Source organism: Myripristis murdjan, chromosome 6, assembly GCF_902150065.1.
Source record: "Myripristis murdjan chromosome 6, fMyrMur1.1, whole genome shotgun sequence".
NCBI lineage: Eukaryota > Metazoa > Chordata > Actinopteri > Holocentriformes > Holocentridae > Myripristis > Myripristis murdjan.
In genome coordinates this window covers 6,247,687-6,270,073 of record NC_043985.1, presented here as the reverse complement: position 1 = coordinate 6,270,073, position 22,387 = coordinate 6,247,687, and the positions used below count along the sequence as shown (strand labels likewise).

Genomic DNA, 22,387 nt, shown 5'->3' with positions numbered 1-22,387 from the left:
TAAGTCTTCTCCAATATTAGCAGCTGGAAAATAGGAGAAGTTCCAGTTCATTCCAAGACCATTTATCAAGAATGCATAATAATAAATAAAAAATATACTTATATAGTTTTGGATTTATGTATTGGATTAACTGTTACAGGAATTTAACATCACATTAGTCCATATCAATGCTGATATGTGTAGTCCAACACATGTTCCAACACAACACGTCCAATACACTTTTGGAGACTAAACCAAAACCACAGAGAGACTTGGGCTACATTACCACAGGTAGGGGCGCCGTATATAGGGGAAAAGTTAGGACAATTCCAAGGGCTCTTGTCTGGCAGGGCCCCCCCAAAATAGGTAAAAACGAATACAAAATTATTAAAACATCATCAAGTAAATATATATATATATATATATATATATATATATATATATTATTAGGGCCCAAAATTCCTGGCAGCACCCCTGACCACAGGGCAGTGTGAAATGGAGGCAATGTCTCTGTGAATGTGGCTCTGCCTTCATTTTAAACTAACTCAGCATCATAAGATAACTGAAAGAAGATGTCTGGGAATCTTCACACATTATGAGCAGGGCTGTTGTGATAAACAAAAGGTGTGTAAACCCAAGTTCATCCCAGTTGCCCCATCACAAGCTCAGCCAACATGGGAGAGAGATGGGGAAAAAGTCTTTTCCATTTTGATTCTTCACTTACTTACTTCTTACACTTACATTTACTTCTTTTTCTAACCTACTTTTTGTGTAATTGTTCTTGTGCTCTCTATTTTATATTGCTATTGCCATTATGTATCATCTATCTATCTATCTATCTATCTATCTATCTATCTATCTATCTATCTATCTATCTGTGAAAATCTAATTTGGTTACTGGAAAAGTCTTGGTTTTGTCAGGAATTTTATGAGGAAATCAGACAAAATAATGACTCCTGTAGTATTAAGCCACTAACACTGAGAAAATATTACCCAGTCAGTTTGTATTAGAAACTATATGAAGGTAGATTTGTGTTTTTAACTTGGCGACCTCGGCAAGGGATGGAGTAATGTCTTCATGTGGACTGTAGGTGGCAGCAACATACTGTGCAGCGCGTGGACCGCCGGGTTTTTAGTATAAAGAAGAAGAAGCAGAGCAGCAGAACAGCGCATGCGCAGATTAATGAGCATCATTTCCAATGCAATACAAATTCAGCGCGAGCAGGTCAGGTGCCAAACCAAAACACAGTGACTGTCACTTGTCGTTAGCTAGACAGCCATTAGCCACCGAGACGTTCAAGACATATACACGAACATATGAACATATGATGATGCGGCGTCTCGGCTCAGTTCAGCAGAAAGTGCCGTGCGTTTTCCTGACGGAGGTGAAGGAAGAACAGTCCAGAAAACGCGAGTGGCAGGTCAGTGCGCAGCGGCTCCGCGGCCGGCAGGGAGAGAGAAGGCAGCTCCGCCAGCAACATGTCGACCCACACGGAATAACAGACCGAAAGCAGCACATCATGTCCGGCAGTGATGTGTCTTAGTGCCGCGGTGACGGACCAGCTGTAGCTCTGTGTTATTAGCTGTGTTAGCGAGGAGAGATGAAGCCTCTCATGGCTCCCAGAGCCTCCACATGTTGAGCTTTGACAAAGAGCTTCTCCAAGCAGAAACACAGAGATGAGCCCGGCTCTCCTCTGTCTCACCGAGCTGCCGATTACGGGATTGAGCAAATTAATCTCTCATTTTTGGCTGTAGGAGACAAACTGTCTGTAATTAACATACTGAGTAGAGTTTGACCAGTTTATTGGTTTAGTGTTTTATCAAATCTACATCTGCCTATATCCTTATCAGCATTACCAGTATTAGTATTAGTGTTATTGTTAGTATTGACAGTAATATCATTATTTAATGACAGATGTCTCCATGACCATGTGTTCCCTCTCTTATTTTGCATTTGCAATATTCTCTGTGTTCATTTTGTTTATTCAAATTTGATTTATTATAGTAATAGTAGTATAGCGTAGTAGTATAGTAATAGTAAGTCTTTATTTCCTGCATAGTAAACTTAAGGATATTGCACACAGTATTGGAGTCGGCTGGAAAAAAAAAAAAAAAAGACTGAAATGAGTGTGTTGTCAGTCCATATTGGTTGAACCCTAAAAGTCAGTTTTCCACTTGAACAGAAACCACAGTGCTTAGTGTCCCCTCTGTCTTCAGCCATTTCAGGTGGTTGCCACTGAAAATGTGAATCCTGTGGCGCTGGAGTCTAATATTGCTTGTGCACTTGCTACTGAGAAACTAGATGGCACCTGCTGTTATGTTACAACTTATAAAGGTGAGCAGTGCTGAAATGATGAGGCAGTTAACAGAAGATGAATCAGTCATATTTTCATTTTTGAAAAGCTGCTTTTCTGTCTCATCTCCTTATGAAATGACATAACTTTATATGAGAATTTGTCCTAATTCATTTTAAACATTACAGACTGAGCAGTTCATTGATAAAATAATTGATAGATTAATTCTCAGTGAAAATAATCATTAGTTTGAATAAGCTTCAAAATGGCAGAATAATCAGCACCATCAAAGAGCTGCAGGCCGAAGCTCTTCAGCTGCTGGTGTTGCAGTGCAGAGGTTCAGTGTCCAACCTCATGCAGCTCTGATTGTACAGAGAATTTTCACACATACATTGCTATTGATATTGGTGTCATGTTCCTGCAATATTAAATGATGAATTCAAGTGTTCTCCTCTAGTTGCTCATTTGTTTGAGTTGCTGATATCGTGGCCAAACTGAGTGAGTTCTTCCTTCTCCGTAGGACAGCCTTACCTTTGGGCTCGACTTGACAGAAAGCCCAACAAACAGGCAGAGAAAAGGTTCAAGAAGTACCAGCATGCTCACAAGAGCTGTAAAGGTATTGTAATTGAACTCCAGCTTATTAAAGTACATGTACTTACAGATGTGGTCAGAAGCTCCCTCGTGTCCTCAGCAGTTCTCAAACTGCGTCAAGTGCCTTTGAGGACACAAGACAAAACGCAGGAGGATGACTGCCATCAGTATATATTTAAGGAAACTTTTCTACTTTCTTGACCATCCTGTTCACATCTGTTTGTTGTTAATCAGGTTTCACGTGGAATGTACCAGAAGATTTTAAGACGGTGCCTGAGACTTGGATCCCAGCCCACAGGGTCCAATATCACAACAGCCATCCAGTCCCTGATGAACATGGACATATTCCAGGTCCTGCAACCTTTACATATTCTGCCTTGGCCACTCAGAACAGAGAAATTATTGTTTTGTTTTTTATCTGTTGGATTATACCTGCTGTTTCTGAGGTTAAAGGACATGTCCAGCATGACAGGAGATCCCAATGCAGAAGCATCAGCTGCTGGTGGGAAGTTTTTTTCTGAATAGAAAAACATGGAAATCAGAAAAGTCTTGTCTTGGCTTTCCAGTTGGCTTTACATCGTTGCTACTTGCACATTCTGGTCATTATTGATGCATTTCCTGCTGCAGAGGTCCTGACTGGTGCTTTTGTGTGTTCAGGCTGGGTTCCTGTGGAGAAGGACAACAAGCAGTACTGCTGGCACGCCTCTGTGGTGGACTACGACGCCGCTGTCGCTCTGGTTCTCAGACCCAGTGCTGAGGAGGAAGACATGTTGGAGATCGTAACGGTCCCACTAGCTGAGCTCATGGAACAGACGCTGGAGCTCATTGGAACCAATGTCAATGGGAACCCCTACGGTAAATGTGATGGGACTTTTGCTGTCATAGTCAGTGTCATATTGATCAAACAAAAGCCTAATTCCATAATCCTCTTTTCAATGATAATGCAAGTGCAGTGCAAAGCTCACATGCTTTGAAAAACTTGGTCACAGCACGATGTGGGCAGTGGCTCTCAGTGTCGGTCTCTTGTGGTGTTGAATCTGAAGCCGCCTCTCCTGACAGGACTGGGGAGTAAAAAGCAGCCTGTCCACGCCCTGGTGTCACATGGCAGCGTGCGGATCAGGAAGCCTCCAGCAGTGGACTTCCAGCAGCTGTGTGCCTGGTTCCAGGAGAGTCCAGAGGGCCAAGTGGAGGGCATCGTCTGGCACTGCGGCGACGGCACTCTGCTGAAGGTGAGACGACTACCGCCGTGCAAGCTGTCAGCCAGAATTCAAGACTTCTTTAGACCTCAGCATGATTTTAGCAGGGTAGTTTTACTTTTTCAGAAGCTGCATACACCCTGTAAGCTGCTGCTTAAAACCCACCTATATAGGATTTATGTAATAATTTTCATTTTGTTCTACTGTTAAACTTGTGCTGTTTCTTAAGTGATTTTATTTTTTTAACCACTTTTTCTTTGGAATGGGTTTTCTTTTGTTGTTTCGTTTTTGCTTTACATTTATTTTTATCATTATATATTGGTGGGAAGATATTTTTTCAGTCTTTATTTTTGTTTATTATTTTTTTAACCTTTTTGGAAAAGTGCTTTGATAAAGGTGACATATTTGCTACTGAGCATGTTTTCTTGCTGCTTTAATAACTGATGGTTATCTGTGTAAGATGGAGTACATAAATGCATGCCGTGGGGCTGGGCGATATGTCAATATTCTATCAGTATCATGATGTGAAACTAGATATTGATGGGGATTTCATATAATATTGTGATATGGCATAAGTGATGTCTTCCTGGTATTAGAGGCTGCATTTACAGTAAAGAAATGCAATTCTCTGCATTTATTGCTGTTGTAGCTGTTGTATTATTGGTGGAAACTGTAGTGATCACTGTCCATCAAAAATCTCTTGTGTGTAAATATCTCAGCTCCAGTGATCATCTATACAACATTGTCACAACATCGATGTCGAGGTATTTGGTCAAAGACGTTGTGATATTTGATCTTGTCAGTATAGCCCAGCATTAGCATGCTGTTTGCTTATTTTTACATGTGACTTTGGTTGCCTGTGTTGAATGCTGTGTTCTCTGCTCGTAATTTGCCTGATACTTTGCTTTCCTGAGTGGCAGCAGGTCTTTTTTAACGTTAACAGGTTTTTTAATGTGTTCTGTGGTGTGTTGGCAGGTTCATCGTCACCATCTGGGGCTCAGCTGGCCAGACGGGGAAACTTTTCTGGGCACCAGGCCGGTGCTGGTTCAAGTTGACGGGACAGTTGATGAGTACATCAGCAGCAAGGACTTGTTCACATCCTTCCTCGCGCTAAACGGACGCTACTTCAGCCGGCTGCAGGACATTCAGTTTGATGCCCAGATCCAGTCTGACTGAGCGGAGAAGGAGAGTGTCACACCGCAACTTATGTGTTTACAGATTCAGGATTTGGCAATTTGCCAATCCTCTTAACATTGCCAGTTGCTGATTCATATTGCTGCTAACAATTCAGTGGAGGATGAAAGCCTGTTAATTAATGCTTCAGCTCCACAGTTAGATGTGTAGACCAGTTAGGCACACTGAACACAAACCACAGGCTTAAATCCACTGACGGTTTTATCTGACCATTATTAGGCGAGGCTGGACCTGCAGTGAGAGAGCAGGTTGAAGACGCCCCAGCCTCAGGAGACACATGGCTGCTGGACATAATGGCTGCTGTGGGATCAAACCTTGGACTTTTTGGTTAGAAGAGGGTCCTGAGCCATCAGGCCGCTCTGCAGCACTTAACAGTGAAGTGTGTTCCAGCTGTGAAGGCTGTTTGCCTTTCACTGTGTGGAAATGTTTACAGTTTTAGGGCAAAATGAGTGACCAGAGGAACTGTAAATACGATTTTAAGATGACGCAACTTAAAATATACTGTAATTAAACATAAAGTTACAGCTCTTATATTGCTATGTGAAGAATAAATGACTCAATTTGTAAATATGTAGATTCTGCTCACCGAAGTGTGTTGAAATTACAACCTGCTTTATTAGCAGGTGCAAGGAAGCACAATTCATAATAACCACAAATACACAAAAAATTGAGCTATGAGCTACACCACCAAAAAATTGTTTTATTCAAATAAATAAAACTACTGTTGGAGATGAATATACGCTAGACTTATTTTTACGAACAAGTCTGTACCATAACACAGCTTTACTGCAAGTGTCTTCTGTTGGCCTGCTTGTGAGCAGTTATTAATATTTGCACTATACTGTTATGTTATTACATATGATACACTTCATCGTCCACACAGGAAAATTAGGGGACTTAGTGTTGTATTAAATGAATGAATGAAGTTGATGAAGATTAAATGAATGAAGTATATTAATACAATACTTTAGATAGATAGATAGATACTTTATTCTTTATGAATAAAGTATCTATCTATCTATCTAAAGTATTGTATTAATATACGTCATCATATTTGTCTAACTTGAGATCATTTAGAGTGCTGGAATCACCCCCTTGGCTGCGGTTGATAAATTCAGAGACACTCAAATGGAAATAGTGAAAAAGAAATAGTGTCACTTGTCCCTTAGACATAAGACTAAATGCGTTTCACAAGTGCCTTTAATTTGGAACAAAAGTTTCCAATTCTTTGTGGGTCTGCTGGCTTCCATCCATCAGTCCAGCGTGGGACATGATTTTTTAAAGACATTCTGTCTCGTCTCTTCCTAAAACACCACGAACTCACCAGCTCAGATACACAAACTGACCAAACCGTGGAGTCTGATAAAGTGACGCACAGCTCATCTGATCCCAGATCAATGCGCTGTCAAAACGCTGCTTCCTGTGCTGGACGGGACATGAACCCGTTACCCACCGGCCGGCCGAAGACAGACGAAATTGAGTCTGCGCATGTCGGGTCACATGATCAATATTTACGGAAGTAGTGTCATCAGCCTTTGCTCACTAGTTACGGTCACATCGCTCTGTTTAGCCGCCTTTAACCTTAGATTAAAAGAAAGTTAATATGTTTATATGGATGGCGTTTTACTTATGAACAGTCAGGAAGCAACTTAACACTCACTGCGAACTTTCAGCGGTCGAATTTGAACCCGCTTGTAAATGTTAGCGAGGGCGTTTGACGGCTGGCTAGCCGGCTAATGGCATAGCTAACGTATGAAGTCACGTGGTTTCAAATGTTCCGGATGTAGCGCGCGGCTTGCAAAAGAGAACAGCGACAGCCGCGCGAGGGTGAGGGATGGAGTACAGCTCATAGAAGAGACAAGAAGACAACCCAAAAGAAATGTGCACAAAACTGTAATTGTTGCTTGTATTTATGTAGCTGTCTTTTTATGACTCGTCAAACAGGCCATGCGAGTGATAAGGTAAAAAGTTGCATTTTTTACACAACACTGCCGCCGCGAGATAGTAAACATGACAGTGACATAATGTTGACACTAAGTGACGTGATAAAGTGCTGTGATGCTAAAAGACCATGGTTGTGGATGAAGGCGAGGTCCTCCCGTGACTCCTGCTGCATTCAGGTCTCACATGAATACACATGAATACTAAATACCGGACTGCTGCCATTTGCTATTTTAGTTTAACAAGTATAATATGAAGTTAATTTGAAGTAGGTTGCATCTGCGGCGTGCCATGGTGGAGTTGTGGTCTTTGGAGTTTGCTAAGAGGTTTTGGAATGATTTGTTTTTCTCTAAAACTACACGAAAGAAAACCACACTGGGTTCATTTCAACAACTTGAGCTCCCAGTAGCATTTATGACCTGAAAGCTGCCCTGAACAGGATATCAAGCAGGAGACTGGTGTCTTAGTGCTTCCGTTTGATTTGTCTTTCAGTGCTTGTGCTTTTTGTTAAGATGGTACAAGGCAGTCGGGGCTGAGTGGGAGGTCTCTGTATTTCCTCCTCTCAGGTGAAGGGGGCTTGAGAGTGACTTGGCTTTGTCATGGCCAGTCAAGCCTGGCTGGAGTCCTCCCTGCGCCGCTCGGCCAGCCTCGGTCTGGAGGTGCTGGAGCGGGCCTCCAGGCGAAGTGTGGACTGGACCAGTACTAGTACATCCCATAGCCCCACTACCACAGATGAAGATGCACAACGTCCCATTAAGGTGGTGCATGTGTTTTGTGTAATATGTCCACCTTCATGAAGTGAGTTACTGTCCTATTTTCTCTTCATCGCCTCTCATTTATGCTCATTTTCTCTCCATCGCTGTACTCTTGTCATTTTTTCAGAGGAGCCACACAAAACTTGATGATGCCTTTGAGACCATAGCAGACTTCATGGCACTGACATCCTATCAGTGCAAGGTCAGAGGCTGATTATTTGTTTGGCTTCAGAGAATGTTTGCACCCCCGGAAACCTTGCTTATGTTGAATTAGAATAGTTAAACTGAAAAAAAGTACTTTGTAATAGGTCATTGCATTGTATATTGACAAATAATCAATGTACTACAAATTGTTTTATTCAGTCCTAAAAAAAAGTAGAATGATACTATTTCCTCCTTACTGACCCCAATACTGTTCTCCTGCTTTAGGCTGCATACTTGGTTATTTTCTGATCAGAAAACAGCCAAGTATGCAGCCTAAAGCAGGAGAACAGTATTTCTGATCAGAAAACAACCTACTGCTCCACTTTTCTCACCCATGATACATAATATGTACCTTTGCATCACATAAGGATGTATCAAAATTACACTACTCACAAAAAGTTAGGGATATTTGGCTTTTGGGTGAAATTTATGGAAAATGTAAAAAGTTCACGCTACAGTGATATTATATCATGAAAGTAGGGCATTTAAGTAGAAGCATACACTGGTGATTTCCTCATCTCAAACAATTTCTTGAAACAAAAGCCAACAACAGTGGTGGATATACCACAACAAAAAATGTCAGTGTCAATAACTTGTCATGTGCCCTTGAGCATCAATTACAGCTTGACAACGACGTCTCATGCTGTTCACAAGTCGACTTATTGTCTGCTGAGGCATGGCATCCCACTCTTCTTGAAGGACGGCCCTCAGGACATTGAGGCTCTGGGGTACAGAGCTCCGAGCCTCTACACGGCGACTCGGCTGATCCCATAGGTTTTCTATGGGATTCAGGTCTGGAGAAAGTGCAGGCCACTCCATCTGAGGTAACCCAGTCTCCAGCAGCTGTTCCCTAATGATACGACCTCGATGAGCTGGAGCATTGTCGTCCATGAAAATGAAATTAGGCCTGTGTTGTTCATACAGGGGCACAATGACTGGATTAATGATGTTATTCAGGTAGTATGGGCTTGTCACTGTACCATTCACAAAGTGTAGGGCAGTTCTGTACTGACGTGTCGTCTTGGTCTCATGATGTCAAGATGTGAACAGCATGATGAGGAGGACTGTTTAAATACCAATTCTAATTGAACCAGGAAATTTATTGGTTGATTCATGGATCAAACACATGATGTGAATTATGCCGTTAAACTCGTTGTTAGAGAACAGCAACTTGTGCAAAAAGTACTGAAACACTGAACAGTTGGACATGTGCATTCAAAAGTTTACAGAAGGTCACATTAAGTTCACCTGTAAAGGTTATAATGCATTTTAGGTTCATCCTGAAATTTCACCCGAAAGCCGAATATCCCTAACTTTTTGTGAGTAGTGTATATAAAAAGATTGATAATACTGCTCTTAATTTTAAATTTACAGGCATTTCATGAATACATTTTTTCCCCTGAGATCCTGTTAATTTATGGCCCTGATACGAGACACACATAATTCTAGATAACTAGATCAACTAGATTAACTAGATTAACTAGATTAACTCTTGTACATGTTTTGTCATTCAAATTCATATGTATAACACTCTGTGAACAGAAATGCAGGACACTATTGCCCTTTATGTCGACTCTTGAAGTTAAACGTATGGTGTAAATGTCAGACTTTTTCCAAACACACTCAGATGCTAAAAATGTGAATTCTGTGTTGCAGAAGTTTTATGAGGCAGACCATTGCACAGAACGCAGCAACATTGAGAGGACCCATGTGTGCAGGTTCCACACACAGACAGCTTCTGGGACAAGTGCACCTGCAGCACCAACCAGGAGAAATGCAAGTTGTTTCCTTTTTAAGGAACATTAATTTTGAGAATCTTTTCCTCTTCTTTCATGTTTTTATGATGTAGGGTTAAGCAAAGGATTTTGAATGTGCAATAAATCTTGAGTGAAACATTACAGCAGGGTTTCTACAGGTCCTTAAAAAGTCTCAAAATGTTTTATATTCCATTTTATAAATATTAGGCATTGAAAGTCATTAAATAGTCTTACGTTTGAATTATTAATGCTATCATTGGACATATAGTACACTCTACATATAGTGCACTGTGTCTACCACTAAACCTAATACTTTATACAAACTGGCTATACCTGTTGAGAAAATGCCTATTTTACATTAACCCTACTCTCTTTATACTTACTTGTCATATTTACCTGTAAGGGGAAATCCCTGGCCGTCTAAACTAAGGTAGGAAACTGTTCCTACCTAAAACTGGCTTCTGCACTGCAACAAATGTGTAGTACTTACCTTAGAAATGCATTAAAATGCTGACTCCCTGTTAGAGTAAATAGTGTATTATTTAGTTTTTCTTTAAATTCAAGCTCTCTTGTAATTCCTGTCATCACAGGGCCTTGAGTCGGCAGATGAAGATTTCTACATTGAGGTTTCCCCGGGGACGTACGCCATCACTGCCAGCCTGTCAGACTCACAGCAGCAGACGCAGATGGTCAGCATCCACGCTGGGGAGAGTATCAACCTCACCTTTAACCTTTGACATGTGACCCCTCACCTGAGCAATCCAGTCACCCTCGCCTTTCAGTAATAAAACTGACCAGTCCGTATTCTGTTTATCATGATTTGCCTCTTTGTATATTAAAAACTGTTAGAGTTTTTATTTTCTTACTAACATGTTTTAATAACTGCACATTGAGAAGCCATATTTTCATTGCATTTTATGTTTATTTTATTATGCCAATTATGTGCCAAAGTTCTGCCACAGAACATTACGCAATGCACTAACAATTATATCTGCACTTATACCACATCAGTGTATCAGAATAAAGACTATTTTTATCAGTATATTTTGGATTTGTGCCGCTATTTGTCAAAGCAATGAATGTGAGTAGATTTCAAGGCGAGATTTCATACACAAACTTATGAGATATAGATAGCAGTGGTAGTGTTGCCAGAAAGAGACTGAAATCCCTCAGGTGGTTTGAGGTTAATGAGTCCAAAAACATCTCTGATGGTTGTTCTTTGTCCTTTAGAAGCAGGAAGTGCTTGAAACAGTGAGCTGTGATTGGCTGAGGCACTGATTTGTAGCACAGGGTAGCTGAACCTTGCAGGCAGTGATGTCCTCTGTGCTGCACTCCCTGGAAATTAGAACAAGACCATATCCAATGTGCTGAGATCTGCAGATTGCATGGTAGTAATATACTTTGCTTTAAGGCTGAATGACATGGTAAAAAAAAAAAAAAAAAAAAATGATGATGATGTGACTTTTGATGGGGTCTGTATCAAACAAACGTTCACTTTCATCTGGAAAATACAAAGTGCAGGCCAGGGCGTCTGTAGCAACATAACATTTTATTTACTGCAATGCTGTGTCACACATTTTACCTTTATCAAAAAATTGCAGCTCCTGTGATTTCAGAATCAGAATCAGAAATACTTCATTGAACCCTGAGAGTAAATTGGGTAAATTGGATATTGCACTTGGCCATATTGTGATTTCGATAACACTTAAGGTAATTGCCCAGCCGTACTTTGCATTAGATACTTATTAACTTCTCAATATGTAGATTGATAGATTGTCATCCCACCTAAAATAAAGGTCAAAATTAGAGTTGTCCAATATAAAATACTATTGTTTAATAAAATGAACTTTGTCAGTATTCACCCATTGAAATGGTCATGTCTTACCACATGACCATATTTAACCGTCCAAAGTATAAAACACATTTATATGTCAAGTTTAAGCTCAAGCTTTTCCTATGGTCTTAAAATGTGGATTGAAATCGGTCTTTGATTCTTTAGACCATCACCATGTAACTGCAAGAGACTCTGGACACTTTAACTCAGTTCAGGTTGTATCAGTGAACACAGAAAGTGTTCCTCACCTGGCAGATGATGCTGTGGCTCTGGACCGTTTCTTCTCCAGTACCTCCAGGGAGGACACTGCTGTTTGATTCTGATCTTAACCACAGCAGGAAACTCCCCTCTGGTCTCAGCCTCACTGGAAGAGGAAGGAGATGGTTCACTCTTCCCTGTATTTGTATGTTTTAAGTCGTCTTTTTTATCCCGCTCTGCCCTGGAAAATACATCCATGCTCCCAAGGCTGCGTGCAGAAGTAGGTGTGGCTCTGCCGGGCCACTGGTCAACACCAGGACAGCAGCAAGAAGCAGGCGGTGACTGACAGCACTCGGTGCAGCACAGCCAGGGGGCACAGGCAGGGCTGTGAACACAAGGCCAGTTACAGTGGTGACTGGGAGCTGATGCTGCGACGTGGAGCTCCCTGGATATCCTGTCATGGTGCGAGGCTGTGATGTACACAGCCAGGTTACCAGGAACCACAGACACACAGCCGTTCCACATCCTCACCCGGAGGCCTGGAGCACCATCAGCTGCAACATGACAGGAGAATTATTCTGAAGAGAAGTCAATGCTTAATAACATAATCAGCATCATCCTTACTCATAGGGCATGATTCAAAATGCAAAGTAAATTATTTTTACAGCATGTTTCAATACATGATAAAGATTTAATCAGTCTGCTCCTCACTCAGCACATTGTTCCAAAGTCAAAGAAAGAAATATGACCAATATTCAAATAAACCAAAGAGCTCTGAAAAATGCATTTAAGTGTTGTCAGTCAACTCACCCAATTTAAAATCTAAAGTCTCAGTAGTACTTTTAGAAAGAATAAATGTTTTATACATAATTATTGAGGTAACATATATATTTAACCACAGACCCTTTTCAGAGCAGGTATTTTGACATAAAATAGCAGGAAAACTCAGGTGCTGTTAATGACTTTGGTTAAGATTCTGCTCCACATGGGTCTAACAGAACTATGTCATTAGAATACGTAATCAGAAGATACACTAAAACCATTGGGCCTCAGCCTTCATACATGTGACACACATTATAAACCCCATCATACCGCCAAGACACTCTCTGTGCTGCCTGCCAGCCATCACTATCCCCGGCCCATATCTCCACAGCTCTGGTTCCCATGGCGACAGTACAGCATCCCCCGGTGCCAGACAGCGTGTGTGAGCTCTGCTGTGGTTGACCATGTCAGGGGAGCAAACCAGCTGCTGCCAGGAGGAGCTGATGCCCAAACCAACGCCTCCTGGATGGTCGAACTCAACTACCCATACTCCTCTGCAGCTCTGAGTGGAGACACATGACCATGAGCTTCACATGTATCATGACACACAGCTATCTGCTGGGCAGTGTGTGTGCTGTTGTGTGTCTCGTCTCACCTGCACTTCATGTAACACCTTGCCCAGGTAGTAGAGGCCGTCCAGCTCCCTCCTGGCCAGAACGCGGCATCCGGGGAAAAAATCTGCACTGCCCAGGGTCTCATCGGACAGCATGCAGGGAGTCACAGGGCGGAGAGGATTACCCAGACTGCACCTGGGTGACCACAGGAAGCCAAGAGCTTTCCTCAGCAGTGTTATTCATGCTGTTAATGCTTTTAGCCACATCATTCAAATCATGGCAAAGCATCATGCCCACTGAACAATGCAATACCAAAATGCAATTTAGGATTAGAGCTAGGTGATACATTGGTATCATATTGAGATCATGATATGAGGCAGGATATTGTCTGAGATTTTGGATATATAATATTGTGATATGGTTGCAGTGTTTTCTGGTCTTATTAGATTGTTAATGTAATAAGATAATATATAATAATAATAATGTTGTTGTAATATTGATATCGAGGTACTTGGTTAAAAATGATGAGATATTTGGGCCACATCGCTCAGCCTTAGTTATTAATCATACCATTCACATGCTAATGCACCGTACAGAGGATATTAAAGACATCAGTTGACACTGGTGCTGCAAAAATGTCTGTCATGATAACTTTGTCTTCTACAGACCATTGTTTGTGGTGCTTTTTAAAGCTGTAACCCAGGGGACCGACCTGAGCAGAGGTAAGGACATGTTGTGCTGGTGTGGGATGACAGAAATGGAGCGACGGTAAGAGTTCACCATAGAGACGGTTGGCACTGATGCTGGTCTGTCTCTGATATGCAGTGGAATCACCTGCACACACACACATACACACAAATGAGCGCACACAAGCACATTTAGTGTAGGTGAAAGTTCTGCCCATTTGTAATACAGTAATACATTTGTAACACAGGTCAATTTAGACTCAACCGACAAATTCAACAAAAAAAAAAAAAAGTGGAATAAAATATCAGTAAAGCAGGTGGACAATGAGAACTATGCAGACGCAACCTTCAAATTTTGTACTTTTCCCACGTTTTTTTTTTTTTTTTTTTTTTTTTAATTCAGTTTAAAGGGTCACCATTACAATGTGTAGCATGCAGACTCGGTCATTAAGATTCATGTTTATTCTGTCCTTGTGTTAGTCGAGTCTAAAAATTCAAATGCACTTTTACATAGTGCGCCTTTAACTTACATATTCTCATCTCAGAAGTAAACATATAGACAGTGATGAAAATAAACCACTTAATGCTTCTATATATTCGTTTTCAAGCCAAAGCACATTTAAAATTTTCCAGACATAGACATTTCTCCTTATTTTAGCATCACTCTTACTCTTGGTTCCATCTTTCACAGCTTTAGTGGCAACTTAACTATTTCCCCTGGGCAATACAAACTTTTTTTGGGCCTGTCCTTGGGTGTTTTTGACAAAATTTCTGATTGGATGTGGTTGGTCTGTATATCTCTATACACTCAATCAATTCCATCATGCAGCTGCAAACTCAGCAATACCTTCACAGATTCCCCATTCGTGCCAAACAGAGTCACATAGCAGCTCCCTCTGGTGGCATGAGTCAGACACTGCAGGTAGTCTTGACTTTGGCTGTCCAGCTGATCACCGGAATCCAACAGGTAGAAAATGTTCATTGGCCTCCCAGCCGCCAGGGTGGGCAGGGCTTGCAGCACAGCCTCAGGGTGGTCTCTGAGCCCCCTGATGAGCAGGTGGACGGCCTGGCAGGCTGGGTCAGTGAAGGCCACGCTGAGGGCCGCCAGCAGATCCCTGCCAGGGCGGCAGCTGACAGAGTGAATCCAGGACAGAGCTTTGTACACTGTGTCAGGAGCACAGGGGAGCATGTGTTGGGACCAGCAGCTGACCTGTCATAAGGGTGGGAATGAAAGGAGCAGTTCACCCAAAAATGAAAGAGTAAGTATGATAATGTAGCCTAATATTGGTGACATTGCACATCACTAGGAATGGGGCCCAGCAAGCACTGGACTGACTAGTTTTTAGAATAATTTCTATTAGTTTAACTCTTCGATCCATCCATTGCTTGTGCCCACACATGACCCGGCCTACAAACTGAGGAACATTGGAAAAATGGGAAAGAGAGCTGTGGAAGCTTGCTAAATAAACACAGTGTTCATTTTTTCAATATCTTTCCATAAAAAGCACCTCTCTGTGAGACCACAGTGATGTATGATTCAACAACCTATTCAAATTGTTCATGGCAACAAGATGCAACTGTGACTGACTGCAGCTGCCCTTCTTATCACTGCTATAATCCACTCCACATCACCTTGTCTGAGAATGTCATGATGTTGAAGAGAGAGTCCCTGAGAGAGGCTTTAGTCAGCAGCGTCTGGATCAGCAGCTGTTTCACTGACCCCAGAGCTGCTCTCATGTCCTCTGAGGTGTCCAGGACAAAAACAACATTGCAGCTCCGCTCGCCCAGGAGCAGGGGGATCAGCTGACACGCCCCCGGAGGCAGAGCAGCATCGGAGGCCGCCGTCTGCCCGGATGTCATGCTAATACTGTAATAATGTGGGAAAATGCAGGATGATTTGATAGTTGACAGTGAATAATAACTGTAAAGATGGGTGAGGAGGGAGGATATGTGGTAAAAGTCCTGAGTCAAATGAGAGACCAGGATTTACAGAAGCTGATTCAAAAATATTGTGCCAAATGCATGATATATCTGAGCAGTCTCCAAATAATTTGATATATAATATCTGCTTCTTTTGTGGAAATATTCCAGAAAATTATATTCAATTGTTCTGCATGTACAGTAGTACAATTTCTGTTTAAAGCTTTATTTGCACCAAAAGAAGTGCAATGTTTTCTCAAAAGTCTAACAGCTGTTAAAGAACATGTAACCATTACAAAGCATTACAAAGCAGTACATAAAAAAAATAAAAATGAAGTTAAAAATTTTTATGTATTATTTTATCTTCATTTACTGACGTCTATGTTCTCTCCTATTGCCTCATTATTACATTTATTTTCTAATGAGGTGATATTTACCAAATTGTGTGTGATCAAATGTTTACTTACAAAAGAAATATTAGAACACAGAAATTTACATCTTCGTTGGTGCTGACAACAGGAACAAGAAACATGATTAGGCTATTATGTCTTTGCCTCTGTCACTGAGCAGTCAACTCTAACAGTAATGAAGCAGCTGCATATGTAGCTGCTTTTACTTCCCAGAAGCAGCAAACACTCAGTGAATACATTACCTCCAGTTTGTAAATCCCCAGAGTCCTGTGCCTGTCCTGCTCAGTCAGTTGCACTCAGCTCCTTTGCCTCAGTGTTGATTTGGGTTTCTATGGAGAAATATCCAAGACTGGGCCAGTCCTCTTCATGGCCACTGGAGGGGCTGTTCACCTGCCAGTCAGCTAACCCGGGCTGTGTTTCATAGCCTAACAAACGTCCAGTGCCTGTTGCTATGGCCAGGGTTCAGCTGTGGCATTAAAGCTTCCTCTCATCCCTCCTCGAATACCCAGGCCTTCACAGACTCTCCATTATGAGCCTTGATGTGTTTGAATTCATAATCACATTTCACAAATATCACTGAATTCATAATAATCACAACAAATTCTATAAAAAAAAAAAGAGAGAAAGATTCACATGTTCACATCACTTTGGATTTTATTTTATATTAAGTGCTACATTTTTGCTACAGTCAAGTGATAAAGGATATAATGGTCACGACTATTTTAGAAACATTCAATGGCAGTGACCTCAATGGCAACACAAGATCGAGACTAGAAAATACATTACAACATTATAAAACATATAAGGTAACAGTTTGATGCGCGTCAGGTATGCGCATGCATTCATTTCAGATTGGAACTCGGATCAGTTTGGGATTTGTAAACTTCCAAACGGTGACCCCGGTGTTCACGGTGTCAAACGCGGTGTGCTTAAGTAGCCTAAAGCTTTTATACTGACTGAAATCGTATCATGAACAGAATCTGATTTGTTTCCTGCTATTTCTGTGTGCTCTGATATCACATGAAATGAGATAGTCGGGCCACCATTCAGTTTGCCCCCGCCCCTTTTTTGTATAGTCTCACAAAACAATATAAAGTTGTAGAATACAATACCTATAAATAATTTTATAAGACTGTTAAACTCCACAGGCTACAGATTCTAGTTACAGTACCTAGGTGTACACTACCAGTGAGCTGATCAGCTGATGTCCTTCACGCTACATGCAGACCAAGCTCCACCGCTCTGCTTTGCATCATGTTGCACCTTTCAAACGGTGTGTTCTTCGGCCAAGCATCAGTTTTAGTATCAGTCCTTGTTTGCGTATGCCAATTTTGTATTTTATGCCCAAACAAAATCCATAATCATTAGTCTCTAACATGTCATCTTTGCTACTTAGCTAGTTTAGTATCAATGTGATGGCAGACTACAGGTCAATCATCAGTTTTATTTAATTTTTTTGTGTGTGTGCGGATGCCAATTTTATATTTCAATATTAATAAGAACTAATAATATTTTTTACTGATTTTATTTTGTAAAATAAAATCTAATCCATAATAATTTGTCTGTAGGATGTGATCCTGAAATTATACTACACTTAACTAAATGTCTACTGCCATGTGATGGTACAGGTGAGCGAGAAAGCTAAAAAAAACAAACAAAAAAAAAACCTACCTCTATTGGCCTACACCATGACAGCCAATAATCTCTGCCACTTGCCTCGTACATTCATGTGTCTGTCAGGAATTCTATAAACTGAAGGAAATATAATTTGGGAAATTCCTTCCATTTTCCATTCAAAGCCAAAGAGCTCCATGGAGTGATTTTAATGTAATGACTGGGAGAGTTTGAAAGCCATTTTTTTCCACTACTGATTGTTTATCGCTCTGTTACCGTTGTGCTCATTTGTATAATATCAAATCGCCCCATTTCTACCGTGCAACTACCATCAAGAATAGTTTGCATGTCCCAGTCATCAGCTGGACACTGTAATCCTACTCTGAGCGATGAACAGTGCCATGTGAACAACTGCATGTGTGTGTGTGTGTGTGTGTGTTGACTACATCTCTTCCTATTATGTGTTATGTCTGTTATTCATATGACAAAGAAAGAGAGGGAGACTGAGGGAAGAAACTACAGATCCCCAGAGAGGCATGTCATCACAACAGATTATGACTAAACTGATCCTATTGCTTTTGGTCACTGTGATGAGGGTTGGCTTCACTGCATGTGGAGGTCACATGTGTCTGAAGTCAGAGGAACTGCTGGACACAAGAAAAAAAAAAACAAAGAACTTGGTTAGGCTCATTCATGGAATATTTGGTTCTTCAGCTTATTGAGTGTTATGTAATATTTAAAGACACGTGTACAATGACAATCATCAGTGATATTCGGAGTCATTTTATGATGAAGTGACCCCCCTAAACCATGCACTTCTACTTTAATTAGGATTTTCTACATTTCCTTGCTAAAAAAGGACATAGAGGCTTTAAAAAAATACATAAAAATTAAAAATAATCCTCTTACCTCTCACTGAATGGCTTTTTGGCAAACTGGACATGCTCCCTCACTGTCCTCCCAAACACCAGCATCTGATTCTCAGTGTCGATTACACACTGTCACAGGATTACAGTCAGACATGTCGCAAACATTTACCTCTAAAGAATATCTAAGCATGTGAATCTGTCCAATTTTAAATAGTTTCTTTAGATTTTTATGATATTTAAAGGTGCACTTTGATTTTGGATGTACCGCCGTGCCTGCTTAACTCACAAACTGAGAGACGTGCTCCCCTTTACAACTAACTGAGAGGATATATTTTCCCAAATTAAACTGTGGTGTCAGCTATGGATACCATAAGGAAATCGTCAAGGAAGTGATCAATCAAAACTTTATTTCATCAAATCAAAATCCAAAACTGCCTCGTAAAATGCAGCAAGTAAGTGCTCCGTCCAGAGAACGCTGGACCCATCAGCGATAACTGAACCTTCAGCAATAAGATTATTTTTTCCTACAATCTCCAACCACAGACAGAAAAAGAGAAAATTCCAATCTGAGGAATCTATAATTTGCTGAACTTTTTTTTTATTATTTTTATTTTATTATTATTTTTTCTAACCTTGGAACAGAACTTAGTCCTCTCTCTGACAACCTAGCATAACACACTTGGTACCAACAGATTCCTTATGTTTACTTTAAATTGATTCAGTCATTTAAAAAAACCATATCTATCTATCTATCTATCTATCTATCTATCTATCTATCTATCTATCTGGTATCTAACTGGACTGGAGGGGAAAGGAATGACTTCTACCTTGAGTGACTTTAATGTCTTGTTGCCCAGGGACATCAGCAACCTGTTGCTTTCTGCAACAAATCACAGCAAGATATTTATTGGAGGGTCACTTTGTTATGTAATACTGTGTGGCCTGTGTAGCCTGATCTCAACACTTCCTTACCCACTATGGCAAAGGAGCACTTTATTCTGAGCTGGCCGATGGTGAGGCTGAGCTCCTCGATGTGGCCGGTGATTCTCAGCTTCCGCTGAAATGGAAAGCCGTCCATCTCTGTTTTGTTCACGTCAACCGTTTCATTCAGGCTTTGGGAGAAACAAAAAGATCATCACTGCTCCTGGTGGAAGACAGGGCTTTCTGTTCAAATCTAGCTGATAATGACCTCATAAATTAATTGGGAATACTGAAGGTGACCCTGATGATGGTAAAAATAGACAAATAATGAGTATTGTACGCTCATCTCACCCTAATTTTTCAACAGTCAACGAGGACATGAGGTTCAGTTTGCAGCCTGTGTCAATCAACAGCCTGTCCTCCTGGCCTGAGCACTGCACACACACACACACACACACACACACACACACACACACACACACACACACACACACAGGGTAGTGTTGAGGGGGTTAGTGGAAAGCTTTACTTGTACACAAGGTTGGTTAGAGTTATGCATTCTCAATAAAAATAAAGAACTATATTTCATTACTTTACCAAACTCTCTCTCTCTCTCTCACTCTCTCTCTCACACACACACACACACAAACTACTTTAATCTGAATTTATTGCTGAGTTTAGATAATCCCTAGATTATGTCACTGATATAGTTTTGTTGATGTATCTGGTAGCTGTAATGCAATACATACATTTCTTAACCAACCATGCTTGTTCCAGTGAATTTGAGCAAATGATTACAGCAACCTAAAACTGAGTCAAAAATAATAACACTGTCACAGATGATGCATCACATCGATGCCTCTCTTTTGTTACTCACTTTGCACGGCACATAGATGAAGTCTTCCTCCTCCTCTTCCTCATCCTTGAGTGATTTGACCTGATTACGATTCAGAAGGACCCCGTTGTTGTTGGCTGTGACCCCGCACGTGTTCAGCCGGCCCCGGGCCAGCTTGGCTTCCAACAGCCGCTTCTGGAGAATATGGTGCGGCTGCTGCCGGCATACGAGCAAAGATCACTGATTATTATTCCACAACCATAGTCATGATTTGACCTGGATTAATACTGTAGGACTGATTCTAGATTCAATTTAGATTCACAAATAGGAAAAACACATCTCAAACTTGAACGGGCCCTAATATAGGAATTCAAATGTTCTCTGTTTATGTGCAGTTGTAATCAGGTGTTTAATGGGATTATTTTAAGAAAGAGACATAGCAACAGTGAGTAAACCCCTAATTTCCTACTGTTAGTGTGCTTCATGTGTTGAAATGGTAACATTATGTTTACTGTATATAACCCCACAGCTGCTTGTGGCTCCTCTAATGTACTGCCGTAGTTTTCTTCACTTTTTATTTCTTTATTTTTATAACCTATGTGTGTGCTTAAATTGCATTTATTTTTCTTATCCTCATATTTTTAAAATTGCATATCAGTGATATATACTATGAATTTAAGCCATGAAGATTTGGGCCTATTTAAGCCAAAAATGTGAGAAAATTCTGTTCCATTAATAAAAATGCTGGCAAACTGAGCTTGGTGGTTCCCCTCACAGGCCCATGCCTGTATGACATAATGCTCTGTATCCTAACTGGGCCTATCGTGGGTCCGCCAGGCTCACCCCCTCTTTGGACGTGCCCAGCTTTTTCAGTCCGTCCAGGGGCAGCAGATCAGCGGAGTCCTTGTGCAGGAACTGGATCGCCTGCTTCAGCCTCCTCTGCTGCCTCAGCGCCGCAGCGTCCAGGAGCTGCGCGTCGCACCTGTTCTCCGTCCGCATCCCCGTCAGCATCCTGGATGTGGATCTGCGCGGCGCTCCGTGAATCCGGATGTGTGTGTCCTCCTTGCCTCCCGGAGCCCTGACCCTACCTGCCCATAGTGAGCTGCTCACACCGCTGCCTCCAGGATGCGCTGACGACCCGGGAGAGGAGGAGAGAGCTCCATCGCACCACACGCTACACACACCCACCCATGTCAGGCAAGGCAAGAGCCTACAAAAATAAGACTTCCGGGAGGAAAAACCTTTCAAAGTAAAGTTCGTACTGGCAAACAATTAGGCCCACGTTACAACGATGTTTTGATTAAGTTTCCTAAATGAAAATACAATGTAATCTGTCTATTTTCCCACACACAGCCATGCAGGAAACCTTCATTTGTTTCTGAAGAACAGATCAACTTTATTATTGAAAAGTAATAGCCATTGGAGCCTGACATTGTGGTTTTGTTGACCTGTCGCCTTACCACGCATCAAATCATCCACCTGAGTAACCTCACACTAATCAATGACATGTCAGGCTCTGTGACAGCCAAGGTTAGAGGTGATTCACTCAGATTCTTTAAAGTCTTAGCCCTGCTGTTGTCTTTGGGGTCAATTTGAACCCCATTCAGTGTTGAACATCTCTAAATAGATAGTTAACATTGTTTTTTTTGTTTCATATTTAATGAGTTTTTCTAATTTCATGGGGACAAGTGGGTACACATGAAACTAACATGATGTATTTTCAATGTCCTTTATATAGTTGGTCCGCATCTGTCTTCCACTGGGTGTCTGTTTGCAGTACTCGAGTTGAGGGGGGGTGAGGGTGGATGCCATC

At 41.3% G+C, this 22,387-nt stretch overlaps 3 protein-coding genes across 5 annotated transcripts; 2 read left to right on the top strand and 1 right to left on the bottom strand.

Annotated features, from left to right (window-relative positions):
• Window positions 1–1,173: 1,173 nt before the first annotated feature.
• On the top strand, window positions 1,174–5,785 carry LOC115361300 (uncharacterized protein C12orf29 homolog). Its single transcript, XM_030054710.1, has 7 exons — window positions 1,174–1,400; window positions 2,197–2,314; window positions 2,794–2,889; window positions 3,099–3,215; window positions 3,522–3,719; window positions 3,924–4,093; window positions 5,036–5,785. Exons 1-7 carry the CDS (start codon window positions 1,179–1,181, stop codon window positions 5,234–5,236), a joined length of 1,122 nt encoding a protein of 373 aa, XP_029910570.1. The 5' UTR covers window positions 1,174–1,178; the 3' UTR covers window positions 5,237–5,785.
• A 988-nt stretch (window positions 5,786–6,773) lies between these two features.
• Window positions 6,774–10,955, top strand: akip1 (A kinase (PRKA) interacting protein 1). Of its 2 annotated transcripts, none has more exons than XM_030054717.1 (5): window positions 6,774–7,081; window positions 7,762–7,953; window positions 8,078–8,152; window positions 9,811–9,930; window positions 10,502–10,955. In XM_030054717.1, exons 2-5 carry the CDS (start codon window positions 7,795–7,797, stop codon window positions 10,646–10,648), a joined length of 501 nt encoding a protein of 166 aa, XP_029910577.1. In that variant the 5' UTR covers window positions 6,774–7,081; window positions 7,762–7,794; the 3' UTR covers window positions 10,649–10,955. The 2 variants fall into 2 exon arrangements, with proteins under 2 accessions (XP_029910577.1, XP_029910576.1); XM_030054716.1 differs by having other exon boundaries at window positions 6,775–7,215.
• Window positions 10,956–17,253: 6,298 nt separating this feature from the next.
• LOC115360124 (nuclear receptor-interacting protein 3-like) lies at window positions 17,254–21,887 on the bottom strand. Of its 2 annotated transcripts, none has more exons than XM_030052777.1 (7): window positions 21,418–21,887; window positions 20,617–20,790; window positions 20,091–20,173; window positions 19,791–19,930; window positions 19,646–19,698; window positions 18,859–18,947; window positions 17,254–18,596 (listed from the first exon to the last, which is right to left on the bottom strand). In XM_030052777.1, the coding sequence occupies exons 1-7, from the start codon at window positions 21,583–21,585 to the stop codon at window positions 18,569–18,571; spliced, it is 735 nt and encodes a 244-aa protein (XP_029908637.1). In that variant the 5' UTR covers window positions 21,586–21,887; the 3' UTR covers window positions 17,254–18,568. The 2 variants fall into 2 exon arrangements, with proteins under 2 accessions (XP_029908637.1, XP_029908638.1); XM_030052778.1 differs by having other exon boundaries at window positions 17,254–18,593.
• Window positions 21,888–22,387: the final 500 nt, after the last annotated feature.

Excerpts from the sequence above, each read along its gene's own strand:
- LOC115360124 (XM_030052777.1), bottom strand. The coding sequence starts at position 21,585 with ATGCTGACGGGGATGCGGACGGAGAACAGGTGCGACGCGCAGCTCCTG. Across the intron at positions 20,174-20,616 it reads TCATCTATGTGCCGTGCAAA|TGCTCAGGCCAGGAGGACAG; the intron begins GTGAGTAACAAA and ends GTGTGTGTGCAG. Across the intron at positions 19,931-20,090 it reads TTGACTGTTGAAAAATTAGG|CCTGAATGAAACGGTTGACG; the intron begins GTGAGATGAGCG and ends TTTCTCCCAAAG.
- akip1 (XM_030054717.1), top strand. The coding sequence starts at position 7,795 with ATGGCCAGTCAAGCCTGGCTGGAGTCCTCCCTGCGCCGCTCGGCCAGC. Across the intron at positions 8,153-9,810 it reads TGACATCCTATCAGTGCAAG|AAGTTTTATGAGGCAGACCA; the intron begins GTCAGAGGCTGA and ends TCTGTGTTGCAG. Across the intron at positions 9,931-10,501 it reads CAGCACCAACCAGGAGAAAT|GGCCTTGAGTCGGCAGATGA; the intron begins GCAAGTTGTTTC and ends CTGTCATCACAG.
- LOC115361300 (XM_030054710.1), top strand. The coding sequence starts at position 1,179 with ATGCAATACAAATTCAGCGCGAGCAGGTCAGGTGCCAAACCAAAACAC. Across the intron at positions 1,401-2,196 it reads CCAGAAAACGCGAGTGGCAG|CCATTTCAGGTGGTTGCCAC; the intron begins GTCAGTGCGCAG and ends CTCTGTCTTCAG. Across the intron at positions 3,720-3,923 it reads TGTCAATGGGAACCCCTACG|GACTGGGGAGTAAAAAGCAG; the intron begins GTAAATGTGATG and ends CTCTCCTGACAG.